Source organism: Wyeomyia smithii, chromosome 2 (genome assembly GCF_029784165.1).
Source record: "Wyeomyia smithii strain HCP4-BCI-WySm-NY-G18 chromosome 2, ASM2978416v1, whole genome shotgun sequence".
In the NCBI taxonomy this organism is placed as follows: Eukaryota; Metazoa; Arthropoda; class Insecta; order Diptera; family Culicidae; genus Wyeomyia; species Wyeomyia smithii.
In genome coordinates this window covers 199983425-200007820 of record NC_073695.1, presented here as the reverse complement: position 1 = coordinate 200007820, position 24396 = coordinate 199983425, and the positions used below count along the sequence as shown (strand labels likewise).

The window sequence follows — 24396 nt, the reverse complement described above, 5'->3', positions numbered from 1 at the left end:
AAATCAAACGTGGCGAGGGAAGAAGTTCTATTAAATCAAAGAGCAGCCGTTGCCCAACCTGTGCTCTGGGGGGAATATATATTGAGGCAATACAAAGCTCTTTACCTTGTATTGTCATTTGACATGCGACAACTTCGATGCCTGGAATCGAGGGGAGGTTAATACGATAGAAAGAATAGCACTTTTTAATCCCTAAAAGTACTCCTCCATATGGGGTGTCTCGATCAAGGCGAATAATATTAAAATCATGGAAGTTGAGATCAATATTTGAAGTAAGCCAAGTTTCACAAAGGGAAAATGCATCGCATTTGTTTTTATTTATCAAAACTTTAAACGAATCAATTTTTGGTAAAATACTTCTACAATTCCACTGTAAGACAGAGATAGAATCCTTCATATACGCAGTTGAATTAGGCATCGAAGGATACAATCGCTGCAAGGAGAGGCCATTGGGCAGTCAACTGCTTCAAAAATGATCTAACTGTTGGGAGGAATGCTGTAAGAAAAATTTTAATTGGATCGGGTACATTGAAAGTTTCAAAAATCCAGTCCACAATGTCAGAAAATTTCACTAATCCAGAGTTTGTTTCATCAACTGGGAGTGTAAAAGGAGCAACTGGGGTTTTAGATGTTCCTGGCAGTGCTGGGAACTCCTTCTGGGACTTTAAATTTGCCAGCCCAGGAGGAGTTTGCTTCGGTTTTTCCGCAGCACTGTTTGGTTTGTTTGTAACCTTCATTTCACTTTGAGAAATCTTAGGACCTTTTCTGGGAAGTTTAGGAGAGGAAACACTTTTCCTCTTTCTAGACTCCCCAGGATTGGCGTAAGATGCTCCCGCTGGTGAATCGTCAGAATCGGTTTCCTCAGAGGGCAACAGATCGAAGGGGTTCGAAGTAACGGGAGAAGTGGTAACGGTCTTCTTCAGCATGTCAGCGTAGGAACGCTTTGAACGCTCTTTGAGAGACCGTTTTATTTTATCCCTGCGCTGCATGTACACCGCACATGTCGAGAGCTCATGCAGATTTTCTCCGCAGTGAATACACTTTTCAGCGTTAACACTGCAAGAATCTTCCGCATGAGACTCCCCACACTTGCCACAACGTGCCTTATTGCAGCAGTAGGCGGCTGTATGGCCTAACTGCTTGCAATTCAGGCAGTTCATGACGCGGGGCACGTAGAGCCTCACAGGGAGACGAACCCGGTGGATCGAGACGTGGCTTGGTAGTGCAGACCCGGCGAACGTAACTCGAAACGAGTCTGACGGAGTGTATACTGTTTTGCCACCGATGATCGATGCTGACCGCAATTGCTTGCAGTCGAGCACCTTTACTTCGGGACACGTTTTGTTCTTAAAGCACCCTTTGGCACTTTGCAGTATACACTCGACGGACAGACTCGAATCGGTTATGACACCGTCGATCTCCACGTCTCGTGCGGGTATGTAAACGCGATACTCGCGTGTGAAGAGCTCAGAGCAAGCTATATCGTTGGCCTCTTTCAGGTTACCGACCACGACACGGAGCTTGTTAGGCCGGACCTTGGAAATTTCGGTCACGCCCTTGTACTCCTTCGTCAGGTCTTTAGAAATCTGCAAGAGGTTCAACTTTTTCGATTTCGGTCCTGCCTTTGGCCGAAAATAAACAGTATAGCTGCCCTGGGCTCCGTCTGGGTAAAGCCTGGGGCGAGGGGGGACTGAAGAATGAACAGGGGAGGGGGTAACAGAAGGGTCAGGGTCAGAGGGGTTCGGGGATGGTGGCGCGGGAGGCGAGGGATCTACATCCATCGCGCTATGTTTAGCGCACTAGCGCTGACAAGAACACGTACCTTTTTATTTCTCCCTTCCAGTAAGGTTGGTTGTCCGATCGTTCGAAGTAGCAGCCGTTACAGCCAGCAGCACCAATACAGCAGCACCAAACAGTCACCAGCAGCGAGCCAGGTGTGAGATCACTCCACACAGCGATACGACTCGCTGACACTGATGGCTTCTTCTTTTTCCTCGTTTGTGTCTCGTCCACTGCTGTAGCACAATCCAGCCAGCAGCCAAATCGGCTTACGCACCAGCTGGCAGTCACGATGCGAAACAGTTGCACAAAGGAACGACCTTGAACCCGGATTTATTTCACTCGACCAGGCAAACAATGCCAACACTTGTTCACACGTCTTTTGTTTTATACTCTATCGGACCGATCACCAAACACGTCCAGTACTGATGCGTGTTCGGCACAGAATGAAAATTGAAGGATTGTTTTACGTGTTTTATTTTCTGCATTGAGGAATATTCTGTGGAAGCGTGAATTAAACCGCCACGTATATTAACATTAGATTACAAACGGTAATAATCATTTAATCACACAATAAATTGCAATTATCTGTATGCTGTTGGATAGAAAAAATGTAGAACAGTTTTGTGCTTTACTGATCATAGTCAAATTTCCGCTTACGATGATGATTGAACCCATACCAATTTGATATTCTGATCCTGAGAATAAAGTTTGTCGAACTGATGCACAGTTAGCATTTGAAACTGATGTCCTAAAAGAAAATATGCTTACCAGAGTAATTTTCTCGTACCTACACAGTTATCATTAGTTGACGTATACAAAATCCGTTCCGCAATAAGCTCCAAACAGTAATTATTGGAAAAGCCAAGTAAACAAACCCCTTATGAAACCACAAAAAAAGAAACACAAACTCGTTACAAAAATAGCTTTTGCCTAAATTTAAACTGCAATTTGTTGTGCATGATCGGCTTATCTGGCCTGCTTGAAAATCGACAAACCGCTGAAACAGCGATAAACGAAACGACCATCTGTGCCGCGGTGCGTTCATTACACATACTCAAAACGTTCACAATCGAGATAAGCGGCCGTCTTGTGAGGCAGGGAAATTATAACCATCATGCTTCATTTAAGCTTGGTGTATGTTTGTCTTTATTTTTGTCTTCTAATTTGCTGATGATCAATTCGTCATTTATTTCCGACCGAGCGACGACGGTCTGTGCACTGCCTGCCGGTCGGCCTGAAACTTCCTTATTTGGCCAAATTGCGGCTGCTCTGTACATAGAGCCAAACCTCATGCGACAATGTATCGAGCTGCCTAGCTTTGACTGCGCGTAATACTAATATCGGAACTTTCTCTTCCCTTTTTTTGTTCACAGCTAAAACTTGGCACCGCACTCAACCCGTCGATACAGTTCCTCGCCAACGGTCAGGGTTACCTGTCCTTTCCCTCCAGCACTAGCAATGGCCAAAAGTTCAGCTTCTCCATCACGGATATCGAGGGCAACGGGTCGATCGAGTGCATCCAGCAGAATCAGGGACAACAGCTCCAGAACATGGGGCACATTCCGCATAAGATGCGGATTCAGGCCACCGAAGACGTGTACGAGACAACGAGGCACCGGATGGCGGCCGCCGAGGAAAACCAGAAGAACAAATGGTAAGTTTTGTTTATGGTTTACAGCGCTAAATTAGAATGCCACGCCGGGTTTTGGGTGCATTTTTTCTCAGTGGGGCGGATGAACTTGAACTTGCTCTCGAAAGCTTTCAAGTATACTCAACCGAACACACTTGTGGATTTACCATGCAATCTAAGTCCCCGACAGAGCATACGGTGATGTTAGTTTAATGAAATAATTCGCGATCGCTTGAGTCAGTCGCACTGGCTGACGGACGGAAGGAAGGAAGGTTTCTAGGCCAACCGGTCGCGAATCTGGTTTTTACACGCAGATACACACCCTACTCTGTATTCGCTGCAGTCACAGACGCTCAAAGTGGTCACGATTTTAGCCCAAATGCTAAATGTGTAACCGTTGTCCATTTTTTTTTTGGCGAAGTTGGTGTGCCCTTCACGTGAGGTTTCCATCGGTTTCCTTAAAAAACACATTGAATCTTTCTGTTCTACACCAAAGTCCGTCGCTGATTGACCTCAGTTCGCAAATGCGCGTATCGGCAGAAATAGGGAAAGCTATTGCCATCTGTTCTTAATTGTTTGTGGGGTTGTGCTTATGTTAATGATGAAACTGTTCACTGGTAAATCGCGATCTTTGCTTAATGCGCTCAGCTAAACATATCAAGATTTTACCAAAAAATTTGAATTTGAATTTGAAACCTGTATGTTCTTTGTTCTGGCTGGTCAATATGTCACTGGAAACTAGAATCTTCCCAAAAGCATGGAAAATTTATGTTTGGTGCCTAATTTCAAATCTGGGCGGAGGTTTAACATACGTAATTACCGTGGACTCGCTAATTATCTCTCGCTTTCTTAAAGTTTATGAAGTACCTTTTTTTTTCAACGAAAAAAAAAATTCTTTTAAATCGAAATTAGAAAAACAGTCAAACTACACGATTACCTCAAAGGCTGCCCAATATCCACAAATCTATTTAAATTTGTAGATTACTCTTTGAATACGCTTGGTAAAGGGAACATGAAACAAGTAATAAAATTTTATTGGAATAAATCAAATTCAAGCTTCGGTCAAGCGTTCCCCAAGTCTTCCATTCAGAACCACTTCTTTTCATTTTGTATGTAAACGATGTTTTCTTCAACCTGAAAAATCTTAAAATACTAAAGGGCCATCCACATACCACGTGGACATTGCACATACCGGAACGAAGATAGCTGACTCATCTTTTCCGGGATAAAATCGTGTGACTAAGTGGAGCAGCTGCAATGAACACCTGAATGGCGCAGATGCAGAGGTTCAAGACGGTAGAAAGAACGACGTCATCAGCACAGCAGATGAAGGAGACATACCGCTCTCCATGATAAGTGAAGTTAAGGATGCTGTCAAGCAGCTCAAGAACAACTAGAAAAGATGGCATCGCGGTGGAACTTATCAAGCTGGGCCCTAACAGCTATCGAAGGAGTAAAAGGAGGGAGTAATATGCCCATTATACAAAAAGGGTGACATGTTGGAATATTAGAACTACCAAGCGATCACAATTCTCAACGCAGTCTACAAAGTGCTCTCCCAGATCATCCTCCGCCGTCTCTCGCCACTAGCACGAATGTTTGTGGGAACTCATCAAGCCGGTTTCGTGGATGGGCGATAGATAACGGACCAAATCTTTACACTGCGGCAGATCTTCCAAAAGTGTCGTGAATACTAAGTCCCACGCACCCGATTTTTAACGATTTTGAGGCCGCTTTCGATACTATCGACCGTGTAGAGCTATGGAAAGTTATGAACGAAAATGGCTTTCCTGCGAAACTAACAAGACTGATTAGAGCCACGATGGATGTTGTTCAGTGCTGTGTGAAGATTTCGGGTGCAGTATCGAGCTCGTTTAAAACATGCAAGGGACTTCGACAAGGCGACGGTGCTGCTTTTACAATGCAGAGCACTTGCTAAACAGCACACCAAGTTGATATGTGAAGGTGTATACGGATTGAAGGTGTATACGTTGTAGACCAAGTATCTGCTAGCTAGGGGAACTGAGCGCAATAAGCTCGCATGGGCAGTAGCGTAGTGATTGACGGAGATGAGTTCGAGGTGGTTGACGAATTCGTGTACCTCTGATCAGCTGTAACGTCAGACAACAACTGCAGCACAGAAATCTGCAGACGTATTGTAGCTGGAAGTCGTGCCTGCTGCCATGAACACCATGTACAAGACGCTTATAGGACCGGTAGTCCTCTACGGTCACGAGACATGGACAATGCGCGAGGAGGACTTTTATTTTTTTTATATTCGCAACCATAGGAATAAAATTTGAGTGACCCTCGGACGCCATCGATCCTTTTTTTCGCTTGTAGAAGACTGAACCACTGCGACCATTGTTTGATCTATTGTGGTATGCTTCACCTTACTCTAAGTGCGTACGAGCAGGAACATAACTATTTGGCGAGTTGATGTCCTTGCTACATTGCACATTTATCCCAGTTTGGCAATGCACTTCGTATGAAGTTTATTACCTCACCAGGACTTACCGAAGATACGCACTCTGCGTTGTATTAATACTCGGCATTCGCAGAGTAGATGTTCTGAAGTTTTGCTTTCGATGCAACACAGGCGAAATTTATCATTATCAAGTTCGCCTATCTTCTTGAGATGATACTTATTCGGACAGTGCCCTGTAATAAGACCTGTGCATGTCCTCAAGTCTTTCTTATTTAATCTGAGCAGCACGAGGCTCTGCTCGCGATTTGACTTTATGAATCTTTTCGATTGTCGTAATCCGCTTATGACATCCCAGTTTGCTTTGATGGTCGCTTTCTCCCTTTCACCGAGTTCAGCTTTTAGAGCGCTCAGGTAGACTTCACAGAAAGGTTCTGGGCCAACAAAGTTAGTAGATGATCCTTGTCTGGCTAGTAAGTCGGCCTTCTCGCTTCCTTCGATTCCACAATGATCAGTATAAGTTCATCTGGTTTTTCATAGCTAACTTTCGGAGCGACAGGATGCATTCCCACACTAGTTTAGTGTGGCAGAAAGGATAATTCAGGGCTTCAAGTGCTGCCTGACTATCACAGAAAATGCATTTATTTGCGTGTCGATAATTTCTTTCCAGACACGTATTCGTGCATTCTATTATCGCGTATATTTCCGCCTGGAATACTGTTGGCCGGTGTTCCATGGGAAAAAAATTATTAATTCCTGGTCCTGTGAATCCCGCACCCGCGGAACCATTCATTTTAGAACCGTCTGTGTAGAAGCAAAGTGAACCATCCCGAATTTTGGGTCCACCTTGTTGCCAATTTTCTCGTTTAGCTGTTATTCCGCGATTTATTAGCATGGCATGAATCCACTTTATTGTGTTCCTGTCTATGCCATGCCTTTCCATTGCCATTTTCATTGAGTTGTGAGACCCATTATCAAATGCTCCCTCAATATCAAGAAAGGCTGCCAAGGAAATTTCCTTGGCATGGATGGATTTTTCGATTTTTCCCACTAACATATGTAGTGCGTCAGTGGTTGATACGTTGTTTTTGTAAGCAAATTGAGATTTGCTTAATGGATTGAATTTCATATTTACTGTTTTAATATGGTAGTCCAGCGGTTCTCAACCTTTTTTTGTTCGCGTACCCCTTGGCGATATTTTTCATATCGATTGTACCCCCTGGTCTGTAATGTTTTCGCAGAGTGGGAGAGAGTAATGGTAGATCATGTTGTGGTAGTCTTTTTTTTCTTCATCTATAATTTATTTGACACGACACAAATGCAATTCAATGTTTAACGACGCCAATTATATCTGGTAGCTTACTTTCTAAAGTATTTTAATAACTAAAAGCAAATTTTTTATCCTCGCTGCCGACTACGAGCTGAAACTAAATCTAACTTAAAGCTAGAATGTTTTGCATTAAAAGCACTGATTTGTTGTTTGATGGTTTTCTATCGCCATAGGTAAGCAGCCTATTGAATATGTTCTGCTGCTGGGCCAAGATATTACGGACTGGCATATTGGGTTGTCTCCCTCGGGACCTGAGAGTATCGTGCGGGTCTAGTTGCTGTTTCCGGATCCGGGGTCTTAACGTGTTCTTGTCGTTTGGTTGGATGTAGGCGGAAGGGAATAGGATTAAACTGGGGCGTGGATGGATTTCAGGAAAACGTATATAAGGGACATGTAGGATAGGTCACGGCTCGCCAAGACATCACGAACAGGAACAGCCGGCTGCCTACTTTCGGCCTGCAGGGAAGCTTTTAATTTAGACCTGGCGTCACGGTGTACAGGGGATGACCAAACCACATGCTCTATGTCGTGATAACCTTCACCACAGGCACAGATACCACTTTCCCCGAGCCCAACACGACGGAGATGCGCGTCAAATCTATAGTGATTGGACATAAGCCGGGACATCACGCAAATGAAATCCCGACCTACATCCAACCCCTTGAACCACGGGTTCGTCGATATTTTAGGGATTATGGAATGTTACCACCTTCCCAATTCCCCTCTGGTCCAAGCATTTTGCCAACTGATAATCGTATTCTGACGTACAAGTGCGAAAAATTCATTAAAGGCAATTGGTCTTTCATAAATATCACCGTTTGTTGCGCCCACCTTAGCCAAAGAGTCCGCATTCTCATTGCCCGGTATCGAGCAGTGAGAAGGGACCCACGCTAAGGTAATCTGAAACGATTTTTCGGTTAAAGCACTCAGATGTTCCCGTATTTTCCCCAGGAAATACGGAGAGTGCTTAACATCTTTCATCGATCGGAGAGCCTCAAAGGAACTGAGACTGTCCGTAAAGATTAAATAATGGTCCTTGGGCATTTTTTCGATAATCCCTAGGGTGTACTGAATTGCAGCTAATTCTGCGACGTAAACAGAAGCAGGATTATCGAGTTTATGGGAGACGGTTAAATTGTTATTGAAAATACCGAAGCCAGTGGACCCATCAAAAAGTGATCCGTCAGTGTAGAACATATTGTTGCAGTTGATGTTTCGATATTTATTGGAAAATTTTTTGGGGATCTGCTGCACGCGTAAATGATCCGGGATTCCACGAGTTTCTTCTATCATGGATGTATCGAAAAACACAGTAGAATCAGAAGTATTTGATAAGTCGACACGATTTGGAATATTCGAAGAAGGGTTAATATTTTGGGACATGTGATTGAAATACAATGTCATAAAACGGGTTTGAGAATCAAGTTCGATTAACCTTTCAAAATTTTCAATCACGGGACGGTTCAAGACCTCACATTTGATTAGAATACGAGAAGACAGGCTCCAGAAGCGGTTTTTCAATGGTAGTACTCCAGCTAAGACCTCCAAACTCATCGTATGGGTCGACTGCATGCAACCTAAGGCGATACGCAAACAACGATATTGTATTCGCTCCAGTTTGATCAGATGTGTGTTTGCTGCGGAGCGGAAGCAGAAACACCCGTATTCAATAACAGACAATATCGTTGTTTGGAAAAGCCTTATAAGGTCTCCTGGATAGTCACCCCACCATTGTCCGGTTATTGTACGAAGAAAATTCACTCTTTGTTGACATTTTTTCATCAGATACCTCACGTGACAACCCCAGGTGCCTTTAAAGTCGAACCAGACACCAAGATATTTGTGTAACAAAACCTGAGAAATCGTTTTACCCATTAATTGTGTTTGAAGCTGAGCAGGTTCATGCTTCCTAGAAAAAACTACTATCTCAGTTTTCTCCGAAAAGAATTCGATACCTAGCTGTAAAGCCCAAGCAGACAAATTGTCCAAGGTATCTTGCAATGGTCCTTGCAAATCGGCAGCTTTGGCTCCTGTAACAGAGATTACATTGTCGTCTGCAAGTTGTCTTACCGTGCATGAATTTGCCAGACATTCGTCGATGTCATTTACATAAAAGTTGTAAAGAAGGGGGCTTAAACATGAGCCCTGGGGAAGACCCATGTAGCCAATGCGAAAAGTTGCCAAATCGCCGTGCGTAAAATGCATGTGCTTTTCGGACAACAAATTGTGCAAAAAATTGTTTAAAATTGGAGAAAATCCTTGTCGGTGAAGTTTGCCCGAAAGAATGTCAATAGAAACGGAATCAAAAGCCCCCTTAATGTCCAAGAACGCAGACGCCATTCGTTCTTTGCGAGCAAACGCCAGCTGAATATCTGTTGAAAGCAACGCAAGACAATCATTCGTCTCTTTGGCACGGCGGAAGCCAAATTGAGTATCCGATAGTAGGCCATTTGATTCGACCCAATGGTCTAAACGACGGAGTATCATTTTTTCCATCAATTTCCGGATACAGGATAGCATTGCAATCGGCCTATAAGAGTTGTGATCAGAAGCTGGTTTCCCTGGTTTTTGGATGGCGATCACCTTCACTTACCTCCAATCCTGCGGTACAATGTTTTGCTCCAGGAACTTATTGAACAAGTTCAACAAGCGCCTCTTGGCATTGCCGGGTAGATTCTTCAACAAGTTGAATTTGATTCTATCTAACCCAGGCGCGTTATTGTTACAGGACAGGAGGGCAACTGAAAATTCTGCCATCGTAAAAGGTGATTCTATCGCGTCGTGGCCCGGAGACGCATCGCGAACAATATTTTGCTCAGGAACAGAGTCCGGACATACTTTCCTGGCAAAATCAAATATCCACCTACTTGAAGGCTCCTCGCTTGCGTTGACCGTTACGCGATTCCGCATTCTTCGGGCTGTGTTCCAAAGAGTGCTCATCGATGTCTCCCTCGATGTCTTGTTCACGAACCGACGCCAATATCCGCGTTTCTTTGCTTTAGCCAAGCTTTTAAGCTTGGTATCAAGCTCCGAATACCGTAAATAGTCGCCAGGTATACCTCCCTTCTGGTAGGCCAAAAACGCGTCGGATCTTTGCGTGTAGACATCGGAGCACTCTTGGTCCCACCACGGAGTGGGAGGCCGTTCTTTAATCGTTACGCCGGGATATTTCTTCGTTTGGGCTTGCAACGCGGCGTCGAGAATCAAGCCCGCGAGGAGGTTGTATTCTTCAAGTGGTGGATGATGTTGAATCGAATCGACCGCTTTTGAAATCATTTCCTCGTATAACTTCCAATCGACATTCCGTGTGAGGTCATACGGAATGTCAACTCGTCGCATGCGAGTTGACCCGTTATTAATTGAAATAAGAATAGGCAAATGGTCGCTACCGTGAGGATCGAGGATTAGCTTCCATGTGCAATCCAACCGTAGCGACGTCGAACATAAGGATAGATCCAAAGCGCTTGGGCGCGCTGGAGGTTTCGGGATACGTGTCATTTCACCGTTGTTTAAAATAGTCATGTCGAAGTCATCGCAAAGGTTATAGATTAAAGAGGAGCGGTTATCATTGTAAGGGGAACCCCAAGCCACGCCATGAGAGTTGAAGTCTCCCAAAATCAAACGTGGCGAGGGAAGAAGTTCTATTAAATCAAAGAGCAGCCGTTGCCCAACCTGTGCTCTGGGAGGAATATATATTGAGGCAATACAAAGCTCTTTACCTTGTATTGTCATTTGACATGCGACAACTTCGATGCCTGGAATCGAGGGAAGGTTAATACGATAGAAAGAATAGCACTTTTTAATCCCTGAAAGTACTCCTCCATATGGAGTGTCTCGATCAAGGCGAATAATATTAAAATCATGGAAGTTGAGATCAATATTTGAAGTAAGCCAAGTTTCACAAAGGGAAAATGCATCGCATTTGTTTTTATTTATCAAAACTTTAAACGAATCAATTTTTGGTAAAATACTTCTACAATTCCACTGTAAGACAGAGATAGAATTCTTCATATACGCAGTTGAATTAGGCATCGAAGGATACAATCGCTGCAAGGAAGGGCCATTGGGCAGTCAACTGCTTCAAAAATGATCCAACTGTTGGGAGGAATGCTGTAAGAAAAATTTTAATTGGATCGGGTACATTGAAAGTTTCAAAAATCCAGTCCACAATGTCAGAAAATTTCACTAATCCAGAGTTTGTTTCATCAACTGGGAGTGCAAAAGGAACAACTGGGGTTTTAGATGTTCCTGGCAGTGCTGGGAACTCCTTCTGGGACTTTAAATTTGCAAGCCCAGGAGGAGTTTGCTTCGGTTTTTCCGCAGCACTGTTTGGTTTGTTTGTAACTTTCATTTCACTTTGAGAAATCTTAGGACCTTTTCTGGGAAGTTTAGGAGAGGAAATATTTTTCCTCTTTCTAGACTCCCCAGGATTGGCGTAAGATGTTCCCGCTGGTGAATCGTCAGAATCGGTTTCATCAGAGGACAACAGATCAAAAGGGTTTGATGTAATGGGAGAAGTGGTAACGGTCTTCTTCAGCATCTCAGCGTAAGAACGCTTCGAACGCTCTTTGAGAGAGCTCTTTATTTTATCCCTGCGCTGCATGTACACCGCACATGTCGAGAGCTCATGCTGACTCTCCCCACAGTGAATGCATTTTTCAGCATTTTTACTGCAGGAATCATCCGCATGATTCTCCCCACACTTGCCACAACGTGCCTTATTGCAGCAGTAGGCGGCGGTGTGGCCTAACTGCTTACAATTCAGGCAGTTCATGACGCGAGGCACATATAATCGCACAGGGAGACGAACCCGGTGGATCGAGACGTGGCTTGGTAGCGCTGACCCGGCGAACGTAACTCGAAACGAGTCTGACGGAGTGTATACTGTTTTGCCACCGACGATCGATGCTGACCGCAGTTGCTTGCAGTCGAGCACCTTTACATCGGGACAGGTTTTGTTCTTAAAGCACCCTTTGGCACTTTCCAGTATACACTCGACGGACAGACTCGAATCGGTTATGACACCGTCGATCTCCACGTCTCGTGCGGGTATGTAAACGCGATACTCGCGTGTGAAGAGCTCAGAGCAAGCTATGTCGTTGGCCTCTTTCAGGTTACTGACCACGACACGGAGCTTGTTAGGCCGGACCTTGGAAATTTCGGTCACGCCCTTGTACTCCTTCGTCAGGTCTTTAGAAATCTGCAAGATGTTCAACTGTTTCGATTTCGGTCCCGCCTTTGGCCGAAAATAGACAGTATAGCTGCCCTGGGCTCCGTCTGGGTAAAGCCTGGGGCGAGGGGGGACTGAAGAATGAACAGGGGAGGGGGTAACAGAAGGGTCGGGGTCAGAGGGGTTCGGGGATGGTGGCGCGGGAGGCGAGGGATCTACATCCATCCCGCTAAGTCTAGCGCACTAGCGCCGACAAGAGCACGTACCTTTTTACTTCTCCCTTCCAGTAAGGTTGGTTGTCCGATCGTTCGAAGTTGCAGCCGTTACAGCCAGCAGCACCAAACAGCCACCAGCAGCGAGCCAGGTGTGAGATCACTCCACACAGCGATACAACTCAACTGTCAACTGATGGCTTCTTCTTTTTCCTCTTTTGTGTCTCGTCCACTGCTGTTGCACAATTCAGCCAGCAGCCAAATCGGCTTACGCACCAGCTGGCAGTCACGATGCGAAACAGTTGCACAAAGGCGCGACCTTGAACCCGGATTTATTTCACTCGACCAGGCAAACAATGCCAACACTTGTTCACACGTCTTTTGTTTTATATTCTATCGGAGCGATCACCAAACACGTCCGATACTGATGCGTGTTCGGCACAGAATGGTGTTGTGGTAGTCTTGTTGAGGTTTAAATATGAACTATGGTTTGTTTGATTGCTACAGTCATGTTTTAAGAGCAAGATTGAAAAACAAATGATGTTTACTGATACCATTACTGATTTTTCTTTCGCGTACCCCCTTAAGGCTTTCGAGTACCCCCAGGGGTACGCGTACCCCAGGTTGAGAACCGCTGTGGTAGTCAATTAATTTTTCCATAGTTTTCAAAAAGATGGAAGTTAAACTAGTTGGCCTAAACTCTTTCGGGATTGTCCTATCTCGTTTTCCGGCTTTTGGTATGAAAATAACTATAGTTTGTCTCAGACTAGATGGAATGTAATTTAGTATCAGGCTCACCTTACACATCTCCGTAATAATTTGGAGCATAACTGGCTGTATTCCATACATTCCCGGAGACTTGTATGGTTGAAAAGAGTCTATTGCCCACTCAACCTTCGATTTACTGAATATAGAACAGGCAGGTTCCTGGGATCCAGTCCAAGTCGCATGTGAGCTTAGCTGCTCTCCAGTTTGATCCTGCACTTCATCAGTATCCGAATATGATCCTGGGAAGTGATTTTCCATCATAATTTCCAGTGTTTCCTGAGAATCTGTGGTGTAAGTACCGTCAGTTTTTCTCAATTTGCCTAAACCGTTGGAATGTTCTTTAGACAGGGCTTTTCGCAACCTGGCTGCAGTGGATGTGTTTTCAATACGTTCACACATTAATTTCCAACTGTTTCTTCTGGATTTTCTTATTTCCCTGTTGTATTTTGTTAGTGATGTTCTATCCATCGATCCTTACTATTAAACATTATTATTAAACAAAAAGGTTTTAAAAAACATCAAACCCGACCATCTCAAGTCTAGCTTCATGGCTCAATTTAAAAATTTTAAAAAGAAATGAAACTGCACTGCTCAAATGCACTGGTTACTGCGATTTTCTGATCTCGACTAGTGTTTCAATAGGTTAAAAAGTTAACTGTGAATAGTTGAGTCAACATACGTTTTATATAAAGCTCAGGAACCTTACATTGTCCATGGGATAAAGCAAACCATTCATTTTCAATGTAACTGTAAGCCTGGGTGAGTGTTTTAGAATTAATGGGATTATTTTTAATTATGGCGCATTTAAAAAAATTAAAATCAACATGATACCGTGCCACATTGGTTGGTACATACCTGTGAAAAAAAAAATTAAAGGTAAATGAAAATTCGATAAAAATCGAAACTATGATACCGTGCCACATAGGTTGGTCATGTGGGCTCCATAACCGTAAGGTTGCCAAGCTGATGGTCGTGGGTTCGAATCTATCTAATCTGGGTAGAATCAGGCTATTCGATTAAAAAGAACTTCAGCATGGGTGTATTCACAGGCTTTCCAACAATTCTTACTTTTCTTTTAAGCTGAATTTTATAATACCTAGTTGTGATTTCTTCTAAACAAAATAAATTAAACTGGCCAGAAGGACACACAACGAAACTTCTCCAGGTAATTTATACGTGGCGTTATTTGGAAGGAGGTACTAGGCAAAACTGAGTCTCCTATCATAATAAAACTGGCTAGAAGGCCGTCAAACGAAACTCCTCCAGGGAATTATAAAGGAGGAATAGTGGTATAGTGGAGCAGTATGTGTGTAAAAAGAAGAGTTGAAATCATTACGCACAAGCACGGATAAATAATATCATGTCACTTATCAAGCCCTTCCAGCCCTTCCTAACAAACCAGTCGTCGTAAGTTCGAGTCACGGTTCGGTGAGACTGTTGGTGTCAGTAGGATCGTAGCGTTAGCCCCGCAATTGTCATGTACATAAAACAGTTGGCTGCGAAGTCTATGTAAAATAAACAGAAGGTCAAGTTCAGATACAGGATTTAGCACCAAGGCTTTGCTTTGAATTGCACTTATCAATAGCGGTATTGCTAATAATAGAAGTGCGGGATACAGCAGACACCCGGGCGTACCTCACAAAGATTCTGGTCGCAATGAGGAAGTCCATACAGGAAATAATTGGTTGGTTGGTCATGGGTTCGAATCTCAGTGAAGTCAGGTCATTCGATGGCATAGGGACTTTCAAGCATGGGGAAGTTCTCATACGCTCCTCCACTCCCTCGAGGGAATTACAATTGCCGATACTTGACGGGAGTAACTAACAAAGTTCATTAAAGAAAAATAGTAGTAAGCGTAGAAGAAAGGTTGAAAGTATGATAAATCATCACTTACCACGGTGAAACAAAACCTTTCTTCCGTTACAGTCGTTGGAGATGCAGAGGCAAACTAGGTCTCCGACAGCAAATGATTGTTACATTTCCTTTCGTCCTCTCTTCAAACGACCGTTATAACGTAGCCGGCGTCGTTATACAAAAGCATAAGTTCCTTAGTTTGTTGTATATTGAAGATGATAAGTTCTACGTGGATTTTGTCCAACATCGCTGACTCTTAAGTCAGTAAGTAGTAAGTAGTTTAAGGGGTACGCGTATCCCAGGGTAAGAACCGCTGGCTTAGATGAATCCTATTTCTATAATTTTACAATTCCATGAAGGCGCAACATGACAAAGGCACTGTCATACTGTCATTTTTTTTTGAGTTTTTGTTTTTTTATATTTTAAATTTTTACGAATATTTTCATGGGTATTTCTATACGAGCGATTCATGTAGCACTCCTAATGTTCCTGTTTGGTATCAGTACACATTGTGAATCGAGTGGCACGTTTGCAATCTTAGTTAGGAGACTTTTATTTCTGTCTCCTAAAAACAATGTCAATTGTTGTTATGTGTTCTCACATTAACCAGTGATGAGATGCATACCATGAGAAACACAGCTTTCAAGCGGTCACTAAAATGACCTGAATGCTGCACGTCAGAGATCCGCGAATGTTTCCGCGAGCCACAATCACCGGTCTCCTTTTATGCTATGAAAAGTTATAGTTGCAAACACCTACTCTTAGCATAAACTTTCCCCCCTCGAATTAAGCCAATTTACTGTCGCCGTAAATCAATGGTTACCTAAAACTTTACCCGATAACCATATGTCAGCTTAAGAGGTAGCCAATTCAAACCGAAATGCAGCACCGATTTTCGCCATGCCTAAGTGGTGAGTGTTCGAAGACAAACCGCGTAGCGACAGACAGAGCCATGCCATATCGTATCGTATCGTATCGTATGCTGTTCAAGTAAAAATTCCTGAAAGTATTACACAAAACAACAACGGCCACAACAGCAAAACCAGCGAAAATAGAAAGAGATCAAATTATGCAACGAAACCGAACAAACCGACGAAGTGCAGGGAAACAACAGCAACAGCAACAACAACAACGGCGGCACACTTTGGCTGCGGCACGTTCCAATTTTCGCTTCTTGGTGGTGCGCGCGGCGTTTTCAATTTTATTTCACTGCCCGTCGTCGCCACTCTCGCTTGTTTCGCAGCATACCTATCTACCTAGGTGAGGAACTACGTACACCCTACTTTGCGCTGCGTCCATCTCTAGTAGTAGTCTCCCACCCTGTGCCCCGCGTCTGCCTTGCTTGCGCACGGGGTGGTGGTTGTGAAGTGGTACCAGACACCGGTTGGCATTAAACTGACTAAGAAGCCTTGGCAGCAGGGAACTACCACCATCCGAGGGTGTCCTCGAGCAAAGGTTCAATAGTGATTATTCGGAATGGAACACTTTCAATTTTTGTAGTTTTTTGAGTGTTTCTTCCGATTTACCGATTTCTGAATAAGCATTTCGACAACAAATCAGCTCTAATTGCCAATGGATCTTGGTTTTACGCCGGCTTCGCGTCATCTGAATACTTTACTAGAGGAAGGAGGTGGGGAGCAATAGACGGTTTCTGCTTACAAACGGGGGTAACATTTTACTTTCAAATGTGCAGCGCACTTGTTGTTGTCGCACATTAGTGGATTTGCAGCGGTTGTTTTTTTTTATTTATACAACAAATCCAGTTTAAACATGGTGTAAGCTGGTAATCCGCTCATGCTTTGGTACAGCCTGATAAACAGTAGATTAGTTTCTCAACAGAAAACCTACACGAATAACTCATTTTGACTTCGAATATCTAATCGATGTGTTTCGAAACTGGACCAATAAGCCGTCTATATTAACTACTAGCTATGTTTTTGTAGTGAAAAAATTGTACAACGCTGCATATATTTAGGATGATTTTGTATCGCCTGATGTCAAGTTTTTTTGCGGCCTTTTTCAAAGATCGTGGGTAAATAAAACCAAAAAACAGTTTTTCTGAAGTGACTTCTCACGTTAGTCGTATATGACTCAAAAATATTTCTAATCGAACTAACATCAGATATCGTAACTACTTCTTCAATAGTTTGGTTTTTCATGATGTAGTTAAAGTTAGGACATTGTATTTTCAATGCTTATAACAAATTTTAGTCGGCATAGTTTTGCTCACAAAAATAAAATATTTGGAATATCTTTATTGAATGATTTTTACCGTCATTGAAAGCAATAAAAAATATCTGAACACAATCAAAACGCGGGTTTTCTGTGTACAAGACTCCTGTTAAGGTAAAACTCCGTGTTCGAATTTTGCAAGATAATTTCATTAAAATTACGTATTGTTTGCACCGTTGACTCATCGTAGTAGAGTAGAGTAGAAATTCGTGCGCTATTTATTGGGTTGAAGCTGAGATTTTAACGCTTAAAAACGTCAAGTGAAATGAAACCTAACCTCAAAATTGTATGGAAAAAAGTCACCGTCCAGTTTCACCTTAAACACACGTGCAAATACATTTTTCTCCTTTCGCATTTAGCTATGTGTTTCGTGAACTTTTGATTTTGGACTCGGAAGAGACTGACAGTGTCAGTGTGGCCCCGCAATTGTCCTGTATACTTATAGTTGGCTGCAAAGTCTGAGTCAAATAAGCAGAAAGGTCAAGTCTCGATAGCGGAATTTTAGCACCTAGGCTTTGATTTTTTATTGGTATGTCATAAAACTTGGACCGTTATAAAACTAATAATATCAGCTTTGGCTGCAATAAAACCGTTAAAGCGAATAAATATAACCAAGAGCTTAGGATCTATTACCAAGGATTGCTTTTTGTTCAATTTCCTGGTTGGCCTTTCAGCAATTTTTGAGGCAGTTGTCATACTATTTTTAGTGTTTCACGGTCAACAAAATATTAGGATATGTTTTGCGGCATTTGGTGACCGAAGTGTATAACTAACAAGTTGTTATTAAATCGCTACCGAAACCAAGGTAATAACTTTAACATACTTTTTTTATAAATAACGGAACGAGTAGCATAAGAAATATGCAATTATGAATCTAATGTTCCTTAATGTTGTTCCGGAAATGTTCAAATATCTTTGAAAAGATTTTGTCAATGGTTTTAGCTCATGTGAAATTCAATTTAAAGAATCACATAACAATGGAAAAATATTGAGCATGAGCATGAGCATGAGCATGATTGACCGCTCGCGGTTGCTACTCCGTTATTGCCAGATCAGCTGTAATTACACAAAGAACCAACAGATGATGTTTGGGACCAACATGCATCCTCAATGTGTAAAAACAGGTGACCTAAATCTTAATATTAGGCAATACCAGCGCCGGCCGCATCCGAATGCAGGTCAGAGAAGGAGTTTGTATAGGAATATGTTGACGTGATACTCGCTTTATTGGAAGCCGAGAACACCTCTGCACTTCCACGAGAAATCACTGGGATGTTGGAGAAAGGGAAAGGTATACAGCAGGGTTCGTTTTGGTAAACGATGCGCTATATTCGAATGTCGGGTTCTTCAGAACAAGTGCCGCACCTACAAGTTTATTACATCCGCCACGATATTCATAATGTGATTCGAACTTATTTAGTTTGATAATGTAACACCGGAACAATAAAACGTACGCGAGGATACAGGACCTTTGACTAAACCGAGACCACTTAAAATTACCGTATATCTCCTCGTAAGGTGATCCTCTTTATACCTAAAACTATTGCGCGTTGTTGATCTATCTGTAGATTATACGACCTCATGGAAGGTATCGACGCGGAGGTTGAAATGATATTTATCGATTGAACGAAATCTACTTCGGTTTGCGATGTATTAATTGAGATGCAACGCGCGAGCAGTCTCCGGCTCAACATTGATGAAGATCAGAAAGATATGATGAAAAACTTGGGTTGACTTCGCGAAATCACCTGACGCCGGAAGTCCATATATAGGCAAAACCCGCCCGGGCTGAATACGCGCTTACACCGAAGCGTTACGAACAACCGTTTTAATCCCGCCGGCCGACACGGACGCGCAGGGACTCGGCGTTTACGTCGATTATCTCTTAACGATGTACGAGTTGCCTAATAAATATGAAAATTGGCAAAGTTCCATGCATCCAAAGCCTCAACAATTTAAAAAATGCAAATATACATATTAGCCAGAATATATTTTTAAATTTGTTGACAAAGTGCCGAACTAGTCATAAATAAAACATATTATGTAAAACAACTGGTCAAAAGCTAGAACAATCAAAAAATCAAAGCATATGATTCCGGAGAAACACATACTCCAAACTCCACAAACCACACTAAGACTTTGTGGACAAAAACAAAACTTGTTACTGAAACCCTGCGAGAAATATACCGTGCACAAAATTTCAATGATGAAATCAAAATCTCTCTGTATCTGTTTTCTCACAAAAAGTAAAACTAGAAACAAGCACCAAAATATCACTTTACAATACAGACAAGACAAAACGTATACTTAGCTTTCATATCTTCATTTTCCAGTTGTTTTCATCGTTTTTGGACTTTTCTTTGAATGGCAGTACAGTGGCAACATGCATATATGCCTTCACACACTCGTTTAATCCATAGAACATTTCATTCGTTGAAAAGAGATAGCACATAAACACTGTAAACGGCGATGCGTGGTTTTGATCTTATTGGCAAATTTTCAATTCAAGTTTAATTAGATACAGGCCAAATATAATTTGCACTATGCCAACGGATAAATTCCTAATGAGCATTCAGTCACTATGAAACTATGTGGAGCAGCTGCTCGAAAAACACTATTCTTATTGTTTGCAATAACACCACACACTCCACACTTTCAAACCGTCGCCAAGACAGCGATAGAAAAAAAAACAAGAAAAAATAAACACTTTGGTGAATCTAAAAAGCAACGCAATGATATTCAATTTTCACAATTAAATTCACTTTTTTTGTGGAACTTCACACTTTTCGCACTCAGCACATTGCAATAGAACACCTGTATGCATGTTTAACAATTCTTTAAGTGTAAAATAACCGAAAATCACAAAATAATATGATGATTTCAAAGCAGGAACCAGCTTGCCAATCCACATAACAATGGAAAAATATTTTACAAAAACTGCATTTGCAATTTTGCAGAAAACAAAAACATTTGCGTTTTGCGTTCCAAAGTTTAACTATCAAGGATGGACCGCGAACCAACATATCCGAGGGTATTCCTAGGTAAAAAATGGTTTCTCGATGCTTTTAGTCGCATTCTGTGACTGATGAAGAGCCTCCAAAAAAAGGCACAGAGCAAAAAAAAATAGTGTATACAGCACAGTGCACAAATGTAGGTCAATGACATAATTATAGTATGTGTGTGTGCTTATATGTATCGCCTGTCTGTAACCGCAAAAAAAACTGGTTACTGCCTCAAATTGATTATTATGGAAGAGCGACGTTTGAAAAGTGACGGTACGATCGAAAAATGTGGGGTTTGTAAAGTGCACACACGCTCGCGCAGTCATTTAACTGGAGTGATATTTGAAGAGCACACAACACTTTTCTGCTGGGGGTGGCCGGCAGGCGGTCTGTCGGATAGGAGGTGCTTCCCGAGAAACGCAAATCGCTTGAACTGACATAGATTCGCACCGTTTTTTCTGCAGATTCTTGACTAACTTGTTCTAGTGCACTTGAAGTTGTGCTTTGCCTCTGAAGTATCTTTTTCACGCATCGCTGACTAGGTTGAGGCTATGAGGTTAAATGACAGAACATTGCAACGATGTCTAATTTTACTAAACTAAACCTAGACAGTTGTCAATCCTCTGTTTATGTTTTTTTTATGACCCGTTCCAATGAGTGGCTGAAAATGTTCTATAATCAGCCACTCAGCGAACACCTCTGGAGAGGCAATTCTAAATGCATCAACGGATTATCGCTTATGTCAAGAGCCGTTTCGCCCGGAACGTGCTAAATCGCTGCCATTCCTGAATTCGCAAGGGAGGTTATCTATCTCATGAATGTGGATGTTTCGAAATTCAGTTGAGTTCTGCTTGCTAATAATAAACAAAGATCGAAATGAATTCGCTTCTACATATGTCTTCTATAATCGTTTCGATTGTTACATGTTCTAGACTATTTATTTAAAACACGCAACAATTTTATGAAAATTCTAACTATAATCATATCTTTCTTCTTCAATTTCAGTACAAGAGAAATCAAGCCCAATCAAACCGACATAGGTCGTAAGGTGAAGTTAAAAACTCCAAGCGCTCGTATCAACAACATTCCTAGTAGTAATCCAGTGTTAAGCAAACGTGATTCGCTGCATAGTTCTAGCAACAACTACAGCAACAGTGCTGTGAATAGTAATTTATCATCGTTAGTACCCGCGATCGCAAACAACCACAACAACAACAATAACAATCATCACCACACCAACAACCACCACAGCCACCACCATAGCAGCAACAATGGCCAGCTGTCGTCGACGGCGGCCAACAATAACATTAGCAACAACTACAACAACCTGTCGACGTCACCAAAACTACCGAAAAGCAATGGCCTGCAGCACAACAATAACTACAATAGTAGTAGCAACAACCCCCAGTCGGCAGCGACAACGCAGCAACCACTGCAACCCAAGCCCGGCTACCAACACACGGTGCATGATCCTCCCCATCAGCAGCAGCAAAAGTCTGAAAACGGTATCGTTTCCAACAACCGGGTGACGAACGGTAGAACGCAGCATAAAACCGGCAATCCGGAAATTATGAAGCGTAACATACGGTAAGTATTTCGTACCGATTCAAACAAAACAGCGTGGTATCTAACGGCTTTTCATTGCTAACAGGGAGAGATTGATTCATCTACTAGCATTAAGGCCATACAAAAAACCGGAACTGTTTGCGAGAATATCCCAAGGTAAGTCCCACGTCATCTGATCTCTTTGCATCTACTAACCACCGTCTCCTCCACTCCAGATGGTGTTCGCGGGCAAGAGCAAAAGTGTATAGCACAGGTACTGAAAAACATCTCGAGCATGCGGGATAACGTATACTATCTGCACCGGCACATCTGGAACGACGTGCAGGAAGACTGGCCGTTCTACTCCGAACAGGACCGACAAACGCTCAAAAGGTCCACCGTCAATTTGCAACCCCAGCAGTCGGACATGATTGCACTAACGTTTGCTTCTTGCTTTCAGGCGGAAACCTCAAAATTTAACACCTCCTCTCAGCTCGGACGGGGGTTCGTCCACTTCGGGACAAAGTCCGTCCAGCGCGCACAATGGTAGCAGTCCGCCATCCGGCGGCAAAAGGCCATCGCTCGCCAGTAACGACGACAGCAGCAGCGTCGGCAGTATGCCCACGTCCAAGAAGCCCCGGATCAGTCACTACAAGAAGGACATCCTGCCGGATATTAATCGGTAAGTTTGGTGATGCGATGAATGAAAAGCTGTGGTGGAAATCGTTATGGCGGGTATGCGGTAAGAAGAATGTGTTATCTTCTTGTGCAAATCTGTATATAACAACAAATTATAAGAGGAGGAGGAGTCTGCTAATTTCTTGTTGCTCCATGAAGAATGTTGCATGGAAGATAAGAATATAATCAATATAAACTGGAATTCGCTAGAAAGAGCGTGTTCTCTCTTTTGAATCTCTTGTAGGTTTTTTTCCTTATGTAAACATTATTGTTTATTAGATTACTATAACCGACTTCAAGTATTCAAGAATAATTAGATCTCGTTTTGAAACATGATCTTTATTGGCAAGTTTATGGATTTTACGAATTGTCAGTCATTAGGTATACTGCTTCGGAGCACTTCAGTATACTGGCGACTTGTTATGTTGCTAAAAACAAATCTGAATTCTCCATGTTTTTAAGAATTTTTCAAACAAAGTTGTAAATTTTGCTGGGAAAACCCGATAGTTGCAAAATATACACAACAAAAATAAAATGATTAAATTACAAGTATGAAACTCTCCAATTCGCAACAAAAAAAAAATGAAACGCAATAAATAAATATAACAAATCGTGTAATAAAGACAGACAAATGAAATACACAATTCAAGTTTAATTAAAGAAACCCATCTTAGTTTAGAATATAAAAAATATCAATTAAAACCAGATATTAAAAAATACATACAATTGATTATAAATCTTGCTGAAAAAAATGACAATAAATAACGTTACCGAAGAAAGATTTGAAATTTTCTAAAAAAAAGCATAAAATGTATTTAAAAAGTTGCAGTCAATTCACAAAAAATATTGCGATGCAATGAACAGGAGGAAAAACAGACAAAAAAGGAAAAGAAAAGTACAGAATCAAAGCAATAAATACCGACATTAAACTGAAACCTATGCAGTTGTAATTTAATTCGATTGTTTTAAAAAATGGAAGAATTTTTAAACGATATAGAAAATGTAAAATAAATAACACAATTAATTTACAGTCAGGTTTTGTTTACGCGGGAGTACATACTTTGTGAAAAACACGTAAAAACAGCGTTGAAGTAAAAATCCGCCTAAAGTAAACTACCAAGAGAGGTGTTAGAAAAAACCCGAGACGCTCTATAAACAGTATTTGAAACTGTCCTCCTTGACGGTGATTCCGAATCTTTCATAAGACGGAGGGTATTTTTTGACTAAGTCTTTTACTCAATAAACACTTAGACGTTTTTGGTTCCCAAGCCTCGTTAATTCGAAAATTCGCGTGAAGAGCGCGGTAATTCGAGAATCAATGTAAAAACGCGGTAATTCGAAAATCCGCGTAGAAAAACTCGTGGAAAATTCGCGTAAAAAATCTGACTGTACAATAAAAATAGCCAAAAAAGTAGACACTGATTAGAAAAACAATTGCGAAAATAAAAATACGCGTACAAATTTTGTGGTGAAGAAGTTTACCAACACCTCCCAAAAATTTAAATACCGTACAGTGTGCATTCACCATGAGGGTTCCATCCACCACTCACTTTTCACCTGGAAGTTATATGTTTCCATAAAAAAAACACTTTTTGAAAAATATTTTCACTTATACTTCAGCAACGCTTTCCTGAAGGATTTGGAAAAATATTTTTCGTGAAGTGTGTTTTGTTAGGGAAAAGTGAGCGGTGAATGGAACCCTCACGGTGAATGGGCACTGTACGGTATGTTGCATTGTAAATCATTTTCGTTTATGAAACAGGCATAT

At 42.0% G+C, this 24396-nt stretch overlaps 1 protein-coding gene across 9 annotated transcripts in view; it reads left to right on the top strand.

Annotated features, from left to right (window-relative positions):
• The window catches only part of LOC129725776 (RNA polymerase II elongation factor Ell), a 196365-nt gene that overhangs the window by 167728 nt on the left and 4241 nt on the right, over positions 1–24396 (top strand). For all 9 annotated transcript variants that reach the window (XM_055681964.1, XM_055681961.1, XM_055681962.1 and 6 more), the window contains exons 3-7: positions 3156–3436; positions 21411–21992; positions 22057–22127; positions 22187–22343; positions 22411–22632. In XM_055681964.1, the coding sequence (XP_055537939.1) occupies positions 3156–3436; positions 21411–21992; positions 22057–22127; positions 22187–22343; positions 22411–22632 (1313 nt within the window). The remainder of the gene's footprint in view (positions 1–3155; positions 3437–21410; positions 21993–22056; positions 22128–22186; positions 22344–22410; positions 22633–24396) is intronic.